This window comes from Esox lucius, chromosome 12 (genome assembly GCF_011004845.1).
Source record: "Esox lucius isolate fEsoLuc1 chromosome 12, fEsoLuc1.pri, whole genome shotgun sequence".
NCBI lineage: Eukaryota > Metazoa > Chordata > Actinopteri > Esociformes > Esocidae > Esox > Esox lucius.
The window spans coordinates 22,174,079-22,191,927 of NC_047580.1; the positions used below are offsets into that span (position 1 = coordinate 22,174,079).

Genomic DNA, 17,849 nt, shown 5'->3' on the forward strand with positions numbered 1-17,849 from the left:
GACACAGTGGCACGCAAGGTATAACCAGACAGAAGATGATACCTGTCTCTGTACTTTTACTGTGTATCTGAAAGGGAAGATTGTTCATGGCTTCTCTGACTGAGTCAAGGTGTCAGGTATACTCCTGTCCTGTCGTCACATCCACACACAAACATACGTCAATATATGAAGCTATGTTTGTGTTACTGGGATGTTTGTGTGTGTCTATGCATGTGTGTCTATGCATGTGGTGCATGTGTGTGTGTGTGTGTGTCTGTGTCTGTGTGTAAGGGTACGCAGGTGTGTATCTGTGTGCATATGAGTGAGGGTGTGTATATAACCTCCACATGTGATAACATTCTGCCGTCTCTCTCATTGGAAATATTTAGGCTAAGTCCTCGTTTGAGCGTGCAGTTCAAACAGAAGAAGGCAGAGATTTCTTCCCTTTTCCAGACGTCGGCTATCTCCGGGGGGCTTTCCATACAACACAGGGCATTGTGAGTCTGCTCTGTCCCTCTCTAGAAATGTGCTGTGTATATGTCTGTTTATATCAACCCTGATATCCATTTTCCATTATTCTGTTAGCTCTGAGATATTTATTTTTACGGTGAGGGTGTTCAATGGAATTGTCATATATAAATAGTTTGATCAGTCACAGGCATTTCCATGACTCCAGAGAGGACACACAAGCTGTTTTGTTTAAAGAGCTACTTTAAAAATTGACCTCTCGATTCCTGAATGTTATACACAGAATAATTAATGCATTCTGCTTCCTAACAATGCAGCCCATTGTCCAGATGCTGTGCCTCTGCCTTTGAGCACATTAAAGGTAATGTTGCTTGTTATACTCGGCCTGTATATTAACCAGTGTTGGGTTTTCATTCACGGCTCTGTCAATAACACCTATGTAATTCTTTTAAATCCACTGTTCCCTAATTCCACTCTCTTTACTAGTCAACTGGCCAGAACTGTGGAAGAGGGGCATGTGTTTTACTTAAAAATATGTTCATGTACCTTTTTTAGGTGAAACAAATACAGTATACTGACACAACGTATCATTTAACAAAAGTCCACATATCTTCAGAGAACAACCCGTACTTCATACTAAATGCTGTGATGACAATATTATTCATCCCAATGTCCCAGAGGCATTCAGTACACTTTTATGGAGGGCATTCATGGAACTGGTTTTGGACTGAGGCACGTTCTAATCGAATCTCTCAGAAGTCAAACAATAGATTTCGTTCTTGTGTTGTGGATGTCCGCCATGCTGGAGAACTGAATGATGGGGTAGAACTGAAGGCTATGTTCTTGTTCTGGCACAGAGGATGAAACAATAGTTCCCAGAGGCAACCTCTGGATTCAGAACCTCTCATTCTTTCCTTTACTTTGCTAATTTTGCTATTAGACTTCACTGCTACTCTGGTATGCCAGTTTCCCCTAACCTACTGCTGAAACACTGCGCCAAGTCTCCAGTGAAACAAAGCCAATCTAGACACACTGTTTCTACTGCTTTTTCATAACAATCAAACTGCAAACCTAAATGCAATCAAATTGTGTATTTGTGGTAAATATTTCCTCCAGTTTTACAGATGATTTAGTGATATGGTATGGATAAAAGATTAAGATAACGTCCTAGTACTATAGTCTCTATCCATTTTATACTAGCCTGCTGAAGGGGAACTTTCTTTTCCTCATGAAAAGATTCTAATTATTATATGGAAATTGGACACACTGATGACACTTTTTTAGTACATCATGTAAGGATCACATCTTCTAAATTTGAAACAGAAAAGAAGAAGTATTTCATAAAGAAACTCTTCTTTAAAATTTCTCTCAGGTTTTTCCTACTTCCAAAATCCTAAGGAATTGATGAGGGTGTTGAGTTGTGGAGACTTTAGAAGGGAAACGGGTTGTGGGGGAGGGGAGTGAATTGTTTTGGAAGAAATCTGGAACCTATAAACTTGGACAACTTCTACAACGGAAAAACGGCTGAATATCCCAATTTGATTGGTCAACCCACGTGCCTTTGTCACCGCCTCATCCTTTACCCTTACCAATCACCAAACGCATTCTCTTCCTGTTATGCTTGGCCTAGCTGTGCCTTAGAACTCAGCTGGACCAATCTGTGGAACAGATGGGTGGTAACTTACAAGCTCCATCCTCTTTCTTCTTTAAAAAGCCAGATGCAGGTTGGCTGTTGTCTTACACTGAGCTAGGATACCAGACGCCACTGCCGTTCTGAATGCAGCCAACCGTTAGTAGTGTTAGACTGTTGATCATGTCTAGGTGTAGGTAATTTATTATTTTTCCATATGCTTTGCTAGCAGTCCTGGCAGATAATTTCTCGTATTTCTATATAGGTGGCTTGCCGAAGAAGACAGAAACAAAAGGAGGCAGCCCATTTGAGGGCCTGTGAGAGGGAATAGAGGAGTGGACAGAGACAGTGTAGGTGTAGAAACAGAGTTTGGTAGATAGAGGCTGCCATGAGAGAGGATTCTTCTAGCTGTGGTGAATACCCTGAGGGAGCGCTAGTTTCCAGCGAGGAGGAGCCAGACTCCTGCGCTCCAAACAAATGCCCTGTGGTGGTAATAACACCAGGGCCTGGTGGGCGCAAGAGGGTCACCAGGAAAGACAACATTTCATCGCCAACAGAGGACAGCAAGTCAACAACAGGAGGGCCTCCCAGTCTGATCCCATCTGGACCCAAGAGGCCTAAGAAGAGCCCCCAGGCCTCCCTGTCTCCTCTCCCCATCCCAGGCCAGGCCTTGGAGGACCCTCAACACCAGCGGGTTATTGCCAATGTACGGGAGCGCCAACGGACGCAATCCCTAAACGACGCATTCGCCTCGCTGCGTAAGATCATCCCCACCCTGCCCTCGGACAAGCTGAGCAAGATCCAGATCCTGAAGCTGGCCTCGCGCTACATTGACTTTCTATACCAGGTCCTGCAGAGCGATGAGATGGACGCCAAGCTGGCCAGCTGTAACTACCTGGCTCACGAGAGACTCAGCTATGCATTCTCAGTGTGGAGAATGGAGGGGGCCTGGTCCATGTCCGCTACCCACTAGCCCTGCCACTTAGCTCCCCAACACCCTTCCTCCTCCTCACCCTTCCCCAGCTTGTGCCCTTCCGGCCCCCATCTCCCATGACCCCTGACCCCTGCTCCCTGACCCTCATCCTTACATCATGTAACTCCTCTGCCGTTCTACATCAGGTATGCACGCCGACTGCCGAGATTCAAGCCACACACACTTAACAATAACTTTCCAAAGCCAAATCCCACTGTTTTACAATGCATGCAAGTAAGAAATAATGCAACACGTCTGCAGTGGGTGATCAGAGATAAACATCTGGGGTTTTATTAGGGCATGAAATTCCATGTTGGGCATTTGCCAAAACAAAACTTTGTAACTATTGTTAGGTAAATGAATCACATATTAGCGTCATGTAAAAGGACATCTCAGGTTACCATTATTTTAGTTATAGTTAGTTAGTTTTCAGGTTGTACTGAAAATTGATAGACGATTGTTAAATGTATCCCATATCATCAGGATAATGGACCTAATAATAACTGTGAAGCTGTTATTTCAAACGTTTTGTAACAAATAGCCTTGAAAGCTGACAATGCAGAGTATTTGTCTAATCCTATATTCTAGATACATAAAAATGGTATTTGGAAAATAAACCATGTGATCATATGGAATTCTGAATATCTGATTAGTTGATGCTATTTTTGTTCTAATATTTACATAAACACCACAGAAGAGTACATTAGCCAGCCATAAGCCATAGTACCCCATGTTCTCATAATTTTCCTAAACACTGACTTATCTACTGCCTTTGCAGCAAAATGATTGTGGAAAAAGCAACATTACACATTTTACTTTCCTACACGCAAAGAAAGGCTTTATTTATGGTGGTGCCAAACATTTCCTTTGAAATTCTTTCCTTTCATTTTGACTTAAACTTGCTACGTTGCATGAAAATTAGATCGCCCATGACGAGGCTCAACAAAAACAAACTGGTTTTGAGAAACTGAAAGAGAATTGATGGCTGTCCACTTCGCTGCCACAAACCACAGAGTTAGATGAAAGAGTTGCCATTGATTCTTCCAGTTCCACCTCTCCACGTTAAAGATGGCTGTCAGCGGCTGTGTCTCCCTTCACCAGTAACCACACATTTTGCCCTTACCACTGCTTTACCCACTTCATTCCCAATGCAGCAAAACCTCTTTAATGTATCATTAGACTGTACACAAGAGGGACCTTTACCAAGCTTCTGAGGGATTTCTTTCTTTCGCACAGTCAGCATAGTGTGTATCTACAACCTAGCCCACACTGACTGTTATTCACAAAACAATACCGTCCTCTAGAAACCATTTTGAAGCAAAATTATATTTAGGCCTTTCTAAATACCAAGTGAAATGAAAGTGGCCAACACAGACAGCTAAATTTGCATTCTCAGACAGTGGTTCCAGGGATGTCCATTGTTAAGCTTGTCTGCAAACTGACTCTTAAGGAAAATATTCTTTGCTCCTTTCTCGTTCGGTCCTGTAGTAAGCTCCGGTACAACCCATTCTCATGTGCAAGTTCTCCCTGTTATTCTATGTGGCTGATTTGGGGTGTGTCTACGTGTGTGTATATGCCACATAAATACAGATTTTGTATCTGTCATGGAGGCATCAATGTTTATTCCTGTTTTTCAAGATGGCCGCTACATCAAGTCAGATGGCTTCCATACTATTTAAGGAGACCAAGCACACATTGGTGTTTTAGCTTGTTTCAGTCTTTTTGCTGAACTTCCTGCTACACTCTGGCTTTTGATGGATTGAAGTTTCATATTTGTGAAGGTTACTTGGGTCTTTCAATGCATGCTCACCGATACTATCCAGATGCATTTCATTAAAATGCAACATTTTACAAGGGCATGGTCAACAAAACCCCCTGACCTCCATACTATACAAGGTCAGGGAAAATTGATTTCTCTAAGCATGGACAAACAACCTGTTTCTTCAGCTGAAAAAAGGAAATGGCATAGTTTGTTTTATGTTTTAGCATCTATACAATCTTTAATATATTGTCTTTATGTATCCCCAGCATCTAACCACAGCCACCAACTGAGAAGCATTTAACTGTTGGTCTGCAATCCCTTTGTTTACTGGTTTGGATTCACACCTTTGGACCAACACAATCCCATATATGAGCCCTCACTCTGAAAAGGTACTATAGAGACCAGCTTCCTTTGGCTGACACAGAATCGCAGAAAATCTGGGACAATGATTCTGAGCTTTTAGCAGTCCTGGAAAAGGAACACAAATATTTTTTTATGACTGGGAAATTCTGACTTGAAAAATGTTTTGTACACTAATGTAACATGCAAATATTAACTGGAATGCTACTATTGTAGTGCAAGTACTTGTAGCCACAAAGAACAATATTTGTAAACCAATGGAAAATGCCTTATTCCTTATGGAATCAATTGCTGTAAAGCGTGTATTTGTTTGGAAATTGTAGATATGTATAAAATGTAATTTGTTATTGTCTTTGTCTTGATAATAAAATTACAATTTCAGAATCATGACGTATTTTTCTCAGTCACATCTTATTACCAGTTTCCCCCTTAAACATATTGACAGTACTGCGACTATACCAAAATCAGTATCCAAAATGTATTCCCAAACTTCTGGAAATGAACAACACACACATTTCTAAACATTAAATACATGTGAAATATATCGATTAATATCCTCCTTTGTGTTTGTGTGTGAATAAAAATGTCTTTCAAGGGCTCTACCCTGTGAGCCTAATTAGTGCTGTAACTGAGACTTCCTTAATAAGGCCCAAGTGTCTGCTCAAGCAGCCCAGGGTATAATTGCACATAAAGCTGTTGTTTTTTTGGGGGAAATAAGGCCTCTAAAATATTTATTGGTTGTCTGGTTGGAAAGAACTCCTATGATATGACCAACTACAGAAGCACATGTGGATACATGTATTAGTGAACCAGGAAAAAGAACACTGTTCAGCATATCCAACATGTTGTCACATCTACTGTACAATTATGTATCGTTACACACACAAATTTACATTTTAGGAAGAAAAAACAACATGGATATAATTTCTATACATACATGGAAATATAGAGGAGACAAATAACACAAGGTTGATACAAATAGGTATGAAAAAATATTCAATATCACTTTTTGTTTTTCTAAACTCCAGTTAGTGAAGGCTACCGATACACAATTTAAGGCACATGCATTATGTATTTTGGTCTTGTATCTATTTACAGTGACATTAGCAACTAGAGCTATAAAAGGAAATCAAGAGTCACCGAGTGGTCACTAAGACAAGAAGGCCACGGCTCATTGGCCCTTGGACGCCTTTATAGGAGAGTTAACACAGCCTACGGTACTGAACCCACTTCAACATGACTTCATGAACAACAGATGATGCAAACCCTGGAGAAATACAAGGCAGACACAGCAAAATCGGTGTCAGTCCCTAGACAGTTTGAATGATGGTGGTTCCTTTTATTCATTTTTTACAAGTCTTTGAGGGGATCTTATGGTAAAAAAAAGTCTAAAAAACAACCACCCCGAAATATATAGTACTAACCAAAAGGAAAACTGCCATAGATATTACTTTCCTGCACATAGTCTTCTAAACACATAGATGTCCACACAGGCTAGTACAGAGTCGTAAAAGGCTATAAGACTTATTAGCATGGCTGTTCTCTCTCTCAATGACAACTGTTGGAGAGGACGCAGTTATTAAGACGACATTGGCATGTTTCACCAGTGCGCATGTCACTGTAGAGTATGTTGCTGTCAAAGGTGCCTTTGCACGTTTTGGTTGTCTTACTGCAGGGGTCAGTCAGAAATGAATGCCTTTTCAATCTTTGACTTTGTGAGAGAAAAAACTAAGAACATGACTGCTTCAACATGGAAAATACAATAACAAACAGCAATTAAGGGCTTATGATACATTTAGACAATTAACCAACCTCCATAGAGGTGTGGGGTCACAAACAAAGTGATATTAAGAATCTGAAAATACATTTCATAGCACTGTCTTCTCTATATTAGGATGGGCTGTTTCTTTTTATCTACTGAAGAAGAACAAAAATAATGAGTGCAAACTAGATAATATGCTCATTAAGACAACCCCCAGAATGAATGTAGAAAATGAATCAGTGGAAAGTGGAATGTGGTAAACATTTCAATACATAACAAAAACTATCTACAGTGGATGTCATTTGATGAACACCAAAATAGTTCTCAGGGCATGTGCACAATCTAGTTTCACTGTGGACAAGGTTTAGCCTGGATCTGTAACCAATAATCAGCATAATGTCAAGTACTGTATCCTACAAAACGAGTTGTGAACAAGTGAGTCTTCATCCACAACATCTGTAGCAGAAGTATTCACCGTCATTAGCAAAGCCACATCTCCACAGCGCTAAAAGTAACAGTCTGTTGGTCAATCAGAGAAACATCATAAGGAGGTTTTTACATAGAACACTCGGTTTTAACCTCAAACCGACCGCATTCAGGTTTACTTGATATAAATGTATGAAGACGTATTACAATAAAATAGTATCCCGATAAAACAGGCAGGCATACCCACAGATCAAAATTAGGTAACGGTGTGGTCCTGTAAAAACTAGATCAATGTAACGGTGACCACACTGGTCCAACTGCAGTAATAGTCACACTGCAGACATATTTAAGACAGTTTTCTTTGGGTGATCTCCATTAAGTGCATTCAAGCCTTTGACTATCAAACTAAAACAATTCAACAGCCCTCAACGGTAGCTCGGAATGAACGTAGGTTTGGTATTTCCGTCCGAACAGTGGTAGGTCTTCAGCTCTTCATAAGATTGACTACTTTACTTGTTTCAGTTCCCTAAAGTTTGTACAGTATATATCCTCAGGGCTGGAGGTATACTTTTGGTCCTCATCATGTCAGTGGTAGGACATAAAGGGAAAAAGCGTGCAGGTCTACATTGCATTTCTGAGCGTGTGTTTGTGTGTCCATGCGAACAATGTATGAAAACACGTGTCAAAAAAACAGCAGTGGAAAGTCTTTGTAATACAATCTGGCCAAAGATGATTTTCTTTTTTTTTTTTTGCAAATATAGAATGCAAAAGTCTTCTTAGAAAGTGAGTGGATTTCATAGGAGAACAATATCTTCCTATCTTCAAAGTTTTACAGATAATTAAATAATCTAGAGCTTTCTTTTCCCAGAGTTTTGGAATTTTCAACGGTTCACATTACGGAATGCACAGTGCAAAAACAAAAATGACAGATCAAACCACAGCCACACATATCTTCATTTTCTTCTCTTTTCTCTTCTTTAGTGGTTAAACTGAATATTATTGACATCATCGAGGACTGACCAAGCCATCCAACAGTCAGTCCAGGGGCAGTCCTCAGAGCCACTGACTTGGGTCTGCTCTGCTCGCAGGCACAGCAGACCCCCCAGAGACCTGCGGTACAGTAGGTATTCCCTCCTTCAAAGGCACATCTCTCTTTTGTCTCTCTAGTCACTTTAATCTCTGTGTCGTGGAATATTTTTAGGCACTGGGGAAATAAGGCCACGGCTGGGAAGTATTACTTTACTGTAAGTGCCTCAGTAAGAACTTGTTTGTATCAAAAAGGAAAAAGGCCAAAAATGGGATGTTACGGATGTATCCTTCTAAATAGACACAACATAAATGTCTAGAACAACACCATGGACCCAGTTTAATAATCAGTTATGTGAGAGAACGCCTTTCATCTCACACACTGACAAGGCTTTGGCGAGGCTACATTAGCCCCACCGCGTTGAGTATTGTCTGAGGAGGCGTTAAGGCCTCGTTGGTTAAGACAGAGCTCTACAATCTACACTCCTCCCCTTCAGCGTGTGACAGCGCCTAAGCTCCAAGGCTATTGGGACGTCCAGAAGGAGAGGTCTCTGAGGTCAAAGGCCAGAATCCTCTACATGCAGTCTTCGTCATGCTCCATAGGCTCATCAGGTAGGCTGAGGGGACATACACACAGAGGTGATGGTTAGGAAAAGCATGGGTATTAAGCTAAGCAGGCAATTTGATCACTTCAACTATCCCAGGACACACAGAGACATACAAATTGTATCCATGAGTTCACCAGACTCTGGGGTGAGTAGAATAACTATTGAAATCTCAAAATGTCACAGTAACCATTTGAAAATAGTGTTTGGGTCACAGACGGTCCGATCGTACCTCTTGCTGGTCAGGACCCCTACAGAGAGGGAGGCCAGGGCATTGACAGCATCAGTCTCCTCACAGTCTCTCCTCTGAGCGCCCAGGTAGGACAGGCCCACGGACGAGGTGAATGGCTTCAGGGACTGCCAGTACTGACCTGAAAAACCAATACTTCCATTAAGGACCGCACAGTAAGGATTTATAACAGCTCATTTTGCATGAACCCAAGCCAGTGAGCACAAACACTGGATCAGCAGTGAGCACTTTGGCTGCAGTCAGAAGGTTTGAACACCCAACTGTTAAAGACTGATATGATGACCAGTCTTGTAGCCAAATTGCAACTCACTAGATGCACTCAGGAAGCCTCTGCATTTCACGACTATCATTACAGTTGGGTCAGGCCCGAATAATGGGATAGACCAATCGACATGAGTCAGGGGCAGAGAGAGGGAACAGGGGACAGGGTTGTTGAGAGGAAAGGGGACAAGGCTGTGGCGGGGAAATTGGACAGGGTTGCAGAGGGGAAAGGGGACAGGGTTGTAGAAAGGAAAGGGGACAGGGTTGTAGAGGGGAAAGGGGACAGGGCTATAGAAAGGAAAGGGGACAGGGTTGTAGAGGGGAAAAGGGACAAGGCTGTGGCGGGGAAAGGGGACAGGGTTGTTGAGAGGAAAGGGGACAGGGCTGTAGAGGGAAAGGGGACAGGATTGTAGAGGGAAAGGGGACAGGGCTGTAGAGGGAAGGGGGACAGGGTTGGAGAGGGAAAGGGGACAGGGTTGTAGAGGGAAAGGGGACAGGGTTGTAGAGTGGAAAGGGGACAGGGCTGTAGAGTGGAAAGGGGACAGGGTTGTAGAGGGAAAGGGGACAGGGTTGTAGAGGGAAAGGGGACAGGGTTGTAGAGGGAAAGGGGACAGGGTTGTAGAGGGAAAGGGGACAGGGTTGTAGAGGGAAAGGGGACAGGATTGTAGAGGGAAAGGGGACAGGGTTGTAGAGGGAAAAGGGGACAGGGTTGTAGAGGGAAAGGGGACAGGGTTGTACAGGGAAAGGGGACAGGGTTGTAGAGGGAAAGGGGACAGGGTTGTAGAGGGAAAGGGGACAGGGTTGTAGAGGGAAAGGGGACAGGGTTGTAGAGGGAAAGGGGACAGGGTTGTAGAGGGAAAGGGGACAGGGTTGTAGAGGGAAAGGGGACAGGATTGTAGAGGGAAAGGGGACAGGGTTGTAGAGGGAAAGGGGACTGGGTTGTAGAGGGAAAGGGGACAGGGTTGTACAGGGAAAGGGGACAGGGTTGTAGAGTCACTGCTGAATGTCCGTTCACCCACCATGTATCTGTATGACTCGTTGTAGTGAGCGAACACCGTTAGCATTGGGCTTCTGCAGCAGCACCTCCTCTGACAGAGGCTCCTGGACAGAACAGAAGGAGAAGCACATCCAATCAGCTATCAACAGTACTCACTTTCACAATAATCCCTCCTTAGTTTTACCATTGCACATTTCTTTCCAGGGTTACACATCACATATACAGTACATGTGTGGTATACATCCATTTATATACGATGCATCTAAATTGCTTCATTGCACCTTAGACCAGACTCACCTCAATCCCCAGTAGAGCGCTAACACAGGCCTCGGAGGCGTCACAGATAGCTGTGAGGTCATGACCCCCCTCCAGGGCCATGATCACCCGGCCTCCAGCCAGACCCATCAGCTGCCGAGTCAGGAACCCAAAACCTGACCAACGCATCCACATCAACAGTCAGTGTGGTATTAGCTGGATAATTAAGCAACGAAATGTTGCATGTCATAGCAGCCTAAAATTAGTGTTCAACGAGGCGTGTCAACCCTCGTTATAAATTGACAACATGGGAATATAGCGCAGTCCATGGATCAATCTTCATGACATTTACAGCACGGATTCCCATGAATCCCTGAAGACACACACTTACGGCAACAAAGTGATGCAACGCTGGATGTTATTTGTGCACCAGGGCATACGAAACGGCATAGCTCCCATTTATCACCACTAGTGTGTCCTAGCAGAACTATGAAAGCCCTGTGTAGACGGGCTGCATGGCGTTTGAGGAAAAACACTGCTCACATTTGGCTGTGACCTTGTAACCCCCGAGCGGTGCAGGGTGTCCCTCGGCAGCGTCGAACCCTGAGGACACCAGGACCACATCCGGGGAGAACTCCTGAGCGATGGGCATCACCACTGACCTGCAGGGACAAAGAGCAAGACGACCGCAAGGTCTCTAAGACATGTCCTCCACGGATAGCCCCGGCCAGGAGGTTCGTGACAGCGAGGAGAGCAGAGTTCGGGATCGAGCTGCCGGGTCTCAGGCACACATCCCCCACCACCACTCAACCAGCAAAGAGCAGGACAGGGCCACTAGCTAGCAGGCCAACTCAGGCATCTCCGTTGCCGCCCGAGTTCAAAGCCGCCATAGGCACGTCTGGTTCCCATTTGGACCTTGTCACTCTCCTCACGTCACTGACAGCCTGCCATCTGGGATCCATTTGGGTTCATTATCCTGCGTTTGGAATCCTCCGGCCCAGACCCCCCCCACTCCCTTCCACAATAACCAACCCCGCCTCCCCTGTAGACCAATAAAACCTCCCACACTCCCCTGTGAGCCTGGCTATAGACAGACTACAGGGAGAACAAGACAGAGAGGGAGAGCGCTCATTAAAGATCAATCAGAGAGAGGGAAGGAGAGAGGGAGAAAACAGAAATGAGACAGGAGACAGGGAAGTGGGGAAGGATTAGAAGTATGAGGTGGATGGCAGAATTCCCCCCTGGAGTTTAGACAAACTGACTGAGAATATTTTGCCAACCAACTCTTTGTGCATTCTAAACCTGTGTGGGACGGGAATGTGTGCCAACAAAATGGCGGTGTGTAAAAAAAACAAAAAAACAACAACAACAGGGGTTCACATTATTTTGAAGGCCGGTGGAAAAGGGAAGTATAATTAAAATATTTAACTATATTTCTTTATTACATTTTTTTGAAAACTTTTTCCAGTACTCCACTGTCATTCTCATTTTGTTCCACTGACTCAGAGGTTGGGCCCACCCACTTGGCCAAGTCTGAGCAGCGTGGACCATCTTACTGTGTGGTTGCCACGGTTTCCTACGGTTGCCACCAGACAGCCGACCAAAGCAACATACAGAGACTTCATTAGAACCTGAACCACCCACCGGTCGCAATTAAGTGCCATGAAGGAAGTGGCAGTGAAATGTCTATTTAGTTTAACAACAACCAAACCTGGAGACAATTTAATCACATAACTTTTTTTTTTACTAGCAATGGAAATCGAGGCTGTACACATGCACTTCCAATGACCAGGATTCAGAAGTGCGTCAGGAGTTTCTTCACCTCAATCAAGTTATGTTCAATACAGTGTAAGGGGAGACGGGTGGCCCATTCCCGGGAGAAACAAGCTAGGGGAATTCAGTTGGGGAATTGGAGACGGGTGCACAATCACGTTTAATCATGTTGGTCTGAGATGTCTTACCTAAAAGCAGCTATGTACTCAGCATCACTCATGGGGGGTTCTAGACCACCAGTCCAGGCCACGTTAATATTGAAGCCCTCTCCAGCACCAGACCCCACCTGCAAGACAAACACACACAGTCAGCAAACAGTTCCATCGGTGCGTCACAACCACCTAACTGGATCTCTGGTAACAACACCTCAGCAGACACCCGTCACTGTTATTCTGGAACCTAGGTAGCGCTTTGAAATGGTCCTGACTGCCTTTGGTCTAATGCCTTGTGTGGCGCTGACCCAACCATGTGACTTACCTCAGCCGGCCCCCCGCTGCCAGGGAAGAAGTTACCATCGTCATAGCGATGCAGTGAGATGTACAGAACACTGGGGTCATTGTAAAACACTTCCTGGGTCCCATTACCGTGGTGAACATCCTAGAAACGGGACAGGGATGGAAGATAACATTTGGTTACATTCCAATTACTGTCTGGTTCTATGTCTTACCCTAAACCCATTGAACCACAAGTCCCTTGATACCGTTCATGTTTGTGCGTACTGTTTGTGTGCACGCGTGGATGTGTGTGTATTTGTGTATGTGTGTTTGTGTGCACGCGTGGATGTGTGTGCATTTGTGTATGTGTGTTTGTGTGCACGCGTGGATGTACATACATGTTTCGGTTTGTATACATAAAGCATGTCTCATAAGGGTACTGTAAACTGAGATGAGAACAGCGGCAACAGTAAGAGTGCTGCTACAAGCCCTCCACATTACCCAGTCAACGATGAGGATCTTGCTGGCACTGAGCTTCTGTTGGAGTTGCTTGGCTGCGATCGCCACCGAGTTGAAATAACAGAAACCCCTGTAGTTGAGGGAGGGAGGGAGGGAAAGACAGAGAGAGGAAGGGGAAAGAGACACATTAGCAAGAATAGACGATAGTGATTAGGATAAGAGAGAAACATTTAGGAGTTGACTCAACACACTAACCCCATTAACATCCACAGTCAGACAGCAGAGTCGGCTGGAGTTAGACCGCCAGCATCACGGTACACATGGTAAACAACCCACAGACACGCACACAAACAACACACAACAAACACAGTCTACACGCGACAGACTCACATGGGGTTGGAGGGGTCGGCGTGGTGTCCCGGCGGCCTCACCACTGCAAAGCCATTCTGGGGGGAAACATTTGAAACCACAACATAGTCAGTGTTCTGTACCCTTCATCGGGTTGCCTGGGGCAGCGAGGGACGGGCCATCCAGGAGCGCGCCTCACCTTGAGCTCTCCTTTGGCCACTCTGAAGGCCAGCTCCGTGACGCTGCCGGCAGCCATGCGTGACGCCGTGGATGTATGGGACTCGTTCCAGATGGTGTCGTTGTCCACCTGTCATTAAGAAACAACACCAGAGTGAGGCGACAAGACGGGCCACAACAGCCATCACGTAACAGCCAGGGTGCTTCGCTGCAAGGCCCGCGGGCCGCTGGTGGCCCATGAAGTGCATTAAGTCCGTGGCCCATGAAGTCAGTTGCATTAAGGATGGTACTGTTTTATCCTGTAGAACAGTTATTTTTTATCCTGATTTCTAATCTATCAGAGGAACTCTGTCGGAAAATCTGCGTAGAACAGTTATTCAGCAACCAATCATTTGGTAGTATTTTCCCAAGTATCCAGTGGTTATTTGAATCTCTCTACCCACACCTGTTACATAGTCTTCCCATTACCCATTCGTTTTGTTTGTACATATATTTCAACAATCATAACTTCCCCGAAATATGTCCTCTGCGAAATATAATAAGTGAATTGATTTAATCACTTACACACAACGTAATGATTTAACTGCCAGTTATTCCAATAGAACACAGCTATATAAGCTATATTGCAAAAGAAAAAAAATAACTGGGTAAAGTAGAGTGAACCCCACCCCAGCAACTGGCTTTAAATTCATGACTATACAGTATAATCTACAGTCCATATCTGATCTCACCATGCTGTCAGGTAATAAGAATCATAATGTAAATGGTGTGAAGACTGGGTAATAGTAAAATGTATTTTAACAAATCTTTCGGTAGGGGATATCGCTTTTCCACAGTAAAAGTTCAACCATTGCTGGAAGGCTCCTGTCCACTCCATTCAATCTTTTCTTTTTCCTTTCATACTTTTTTTAATGTTTGTTCACAAACTCCCAATTCTAACTGCCTGTCTTAGACAATGAAATGTCTCAGACAGAGGCATTTTTGATCCCTTTTCATGTGCGCACATTGTTTCTATTAGTTTGATTTGTCATGGTCCGATGGAGATCGTAAGGCAATTTATTGACATGTCCCAACCCAACACGGTCATATTTCATAACCAGTGCCTCCTCTTCCATTGGCCCTCTGTTTGAAATAATATCAGCATCCTCCAATCAGTCTGGAGGAACCATAACAGAAAACTGGTGTCAAGGAATCGTGTGTGCTGTGATTAGAGAGCGTGCATGTGTGTGTGTGTGTGTGTGTGTGTGTGTGTTGGACATCTGACTTACCCCCACTCCACCACAGGGAAGCATCACAAACATTCTTTGAGAGAGAATGCCTGCCAAAAAACAATGCAAAAACATCTGATTAATCTCAATCAATGTTAACAACTCCCTTATAGATCAGTTTACATGAGACATTACCGTATGTCTGTGTACCATCACTGCCATGACAACTGAAATACAATAACGAGTCGACAGCAAAACGTACGGGGATTCCAGGGAGCCATCAACAACCATAACGGTAGAGTCACTAACCAAAACACACCCCTAACTGACTAGTACACAAGTGGCTTTACTTGACCACGCTTCTGCTGGACTGTAACCGCTCATGTCAATTACTGTGGCCCAAGGTTGGCATGATGTCGTGGCCCAGAACTGCATATCATCTTTAGTGAGAGCGTACCAGCCAGCTTGCGGTTGTCCAGCTTGAGGCGGTTGAGCGGATTGGTGCCGTACAGCAGGACGTGGCGCTCTGAATGGACCGACTGCAACTCCTCCAGAGTGGCCTTCCTGCCACGGATGACCTGTTGGAACGTTGAACCGACTTAGGACAACAGCTAACGGACCAGCTGGAGGGCAGCAGAGTTCTGGCGTCTGCCGATACCTTGTCATCGTTGTGGTGGTGTAAGCAGTAGGAGTGTGTACCTCACACTGGGCCCTGAGACCTCTCTCCTGGAGTCGAGACCAGATACTCTGGATCCTCCCAGCGTGCTCCGGGTGGCTGCTGTTGTCGCCGCATGTACACTGATGCTTCAGCATCTGAGAGTCGTAAACCAGGCCTGCAACGAAACACGCGTGTTTTGTATGGTGAAAGACAGCAAGATTTTAAACTATCATTGATCAAAACGTTCCTCTGCCTTATAGGAGAAAGAGGCTGTGTTGTGGTTTAGTCCAGAAAAATCTACTGCACAAAAAATATGTGGCATAATGCTGTTACAAGAAACTCCCCAATGTTACAAAGACAGATCCAACCACAATGACAGAGATAATCAAATAAATACAATTTCCAATATATCGTTACTACCAGCGCTTGACATTGACTTTTTTGCTCACCAGCCACTGTGGCTAGTGGTTTTCCAAAGTTACCTGCCACTCAGCATTTTCAGTAGCCACAATTCTGTTGTTGGGAAATTACGTTTTATTTTATTTAAGTTGACTACGGTGTGCTAGGCTAGCATCGTAGTCTTGTTCATGCTGTCGGTCACTGGCGCACAACTCAAAAGGCCTAACACAAATGAACCCGAATCAAACAGGTAGTGCTCAAGGGAGTTGTAGGGACGTAGCTCAAAGTGTCACTCACATTGCAATGAGTTTATTATTTCAGATGTCTTTAGGGAAGACTACAATAAAACATTTAAAATATAATTAATAACAGTCAATATTATTGACTATTTTCGTTGTTATGCTATGTTCTTGTCAATATAGACATGCATAAAAAATGAAACAGAGCTGTATATGTTACAGCCTTGTTGCGTTGTATTTTCTCCATCCTTGCCTTGATGCCACATCATTTATCTCCCTCTGTCGACGTCCTTTAGATGTACTTGGCTCTGCTGCTATTGCTGATTCAGTGTCACGTTCATATCTTTATATTCTTAGTCATTTAAATGTGTTAATTGGATATTTTCTTACACAGTATATTTCTGTTTTTGATGACAGTACATGCCCTAATCTGATGGTCTTTTCACCAGTCAACTAGTCAACTCTATAAAGAAATCTGTATTTTGAGGTTAAGTTTTACTGAAATATTTTTGACATGCTTGGGTGTAAAATAAAACTAGGATCCACTTGTTTTCCCGACGTTACGCATCTCTGCGATGTCACCGTGAGGTCATGTATGCAAGGTTGCCAGATTTCATTGACAGTAAACCGCTATTCTCCCGCGGACTCCAGATTTTTTTTCCCACCCAAGCTCATTAAAAATAGCCCAGTTGGGTAGGAAACACACCACCTGGCAACACTGCCTATATGGAAAAGTTTCCTCCTACCGTCACATTAGCTGCAGTGTTTCGCTGGTATTATATTTATGAGCGCAAAATCATGTTTTACCGCGCCGACACACAGAGGCGGTGCAAGATTTTGGGAAGGCAGTCGTATTTCAGCTTTCAATGTAGGAAAAGCCTTGTATATAGATATATAGAATGCCACCCGCCAAATTGGCTAGTAAGAGTGACAACGTGACACGACGCAGCCAAATTCTACCCACATTTGGCACGTGGCCGGGTGTTAATGTCAAGCCCTGGTTACTACCCATGTCTTACCAGAGTCCCTGACATCTCAGATGAATAACTACGACCTCAGCGGAGATAGGTCCCTACTACACCGGCCTGGCTCCCTTCTTACCAGTGGTGAAGCGTGGTTTGTTCTGTGGTTCTGTGCCTGGAATGGCCAGGGGTTTGTCTGGCAACGTCAGAGATGTAGAGGCTGGTGAGGACTGGGTACGGGAGAGGGGGCGGTGGGCACCACCGAGGATCATGGGTACTGCCAACGTCTCCATGTGGGCTGTCTGCCGACGCAGCTGTTGCAGCTGTTTCTGTTTTTCCCACAGCAATGACTAGAGACAAATAGAGAGAGGGAGAGACCGTTAGAGACAAACAGAGAGAGGGAGAGACAGTAAGAGACAAATAGAGGGAGGGAGAGAC

The 17,849-nt window shown here is 44.3% G+C and overlaps 2 protein-coding genes across 8 annotated transcripts in view; one reads left to right on the top strand and one right to left on the bottom strand.

Moving 5' to 3' along the window:
• The first annotated feature begins 1,902 nt into the window (after window positions 1-1,902).
• On the top strand, window positions 1,903-5,896 carry LOC105022775 (twist-related protein 2-like). Its single transcript, XM_010891482.3, has 2 exons — window positions 1,903-3,196; window positions 5,079-5,896. The coding sequence occupies exon 1, from the start codon at window positions 2,466-2,468 to the stop codon at window positions 3,048-3,050; it is 585 nt and encodes a 194-aa protein (XP_010889784.1). The 5' UTR covers window positions 1,903-2,465; the 3' UTR covers window positions 3,051-3,196; window positions 5,079-5,896.
• A 631-nt stretch (window positions 5,897-6,527) lies between these two features.
• The window catches only part of hdac7a (histone deacetylase 7a), a 54,491-nt gene continuing 43,169 nt past the window's right edge, over window positions 6,528-17,849 (bottom strand). For all 7 annotated transcript variants that reach the window (XM_010891479.3, XM_010891477.3, XM_010891478.4 and 4 more), the window contains 14 exons: window positions 17,551-17,761; window positions 15,853-15,986; window positions 15,611-15,731; window positions 15,214-15,263; window positions 13,968-14,075; window positions 13,811-13,866; window positions 13,463-13,550; window positions 13,005-13,124; window positions 12,716-12,813; window positions 11,298-11,416; window positions 10,797-10,930; window positions 10,522-10,603; window positions 9,224-9,362; window positions 6,528-9,003 (listed from right to left, as the gene is read on the bottom strand). In XM_010891479.3, coding sequence (XP_010889781.1) covers window positions 8,961-9,003; window positions 9,224-9,362; window positions 10,522-10,603; window positions 10,797-10,930; window positions 11,298-11,416; window positions 12,716-12,813; window positions 13,005-13,124; window positions 13,463-13,550; window positions 13,811-13,866; window positions 13,968-14,075; window positions 15,214-15,263; window positions 15,611-15,731; window positions 15,853-15,986; window positions 17,551-17,761 — 1,503 coding nt within the window. In that variant the 3' untranslated portion in view covers window positions 6,528-8,960. The remainder of the gene's footprint in view (window positions 9,004-9,223; window positions 9,363-10,521; window positions 10,604-10,796; window positions 10,931-11,297; window positions 11,417-12,715; window positions 12,814-13,004; window positions 13,125-13,462; window positions 13,551-13,810; window positions 13,867-13,967; window positions 14,076-15,213; window positions 15,264-15,610; window positions 15,732-15,852; window positions 15,987-17,550; window positions 17,762-17,849) is intronic.

What these genes read in the sequence shown, in the direction of transcription:
- LOC105022775 (XM_010891482.3), top strand. Translation starts at nt 2,466, where the DNA reads ATGAGAGAGGATTCTTCTAGCTGTGGTGAATACCCTGAGGGAGCGCTA.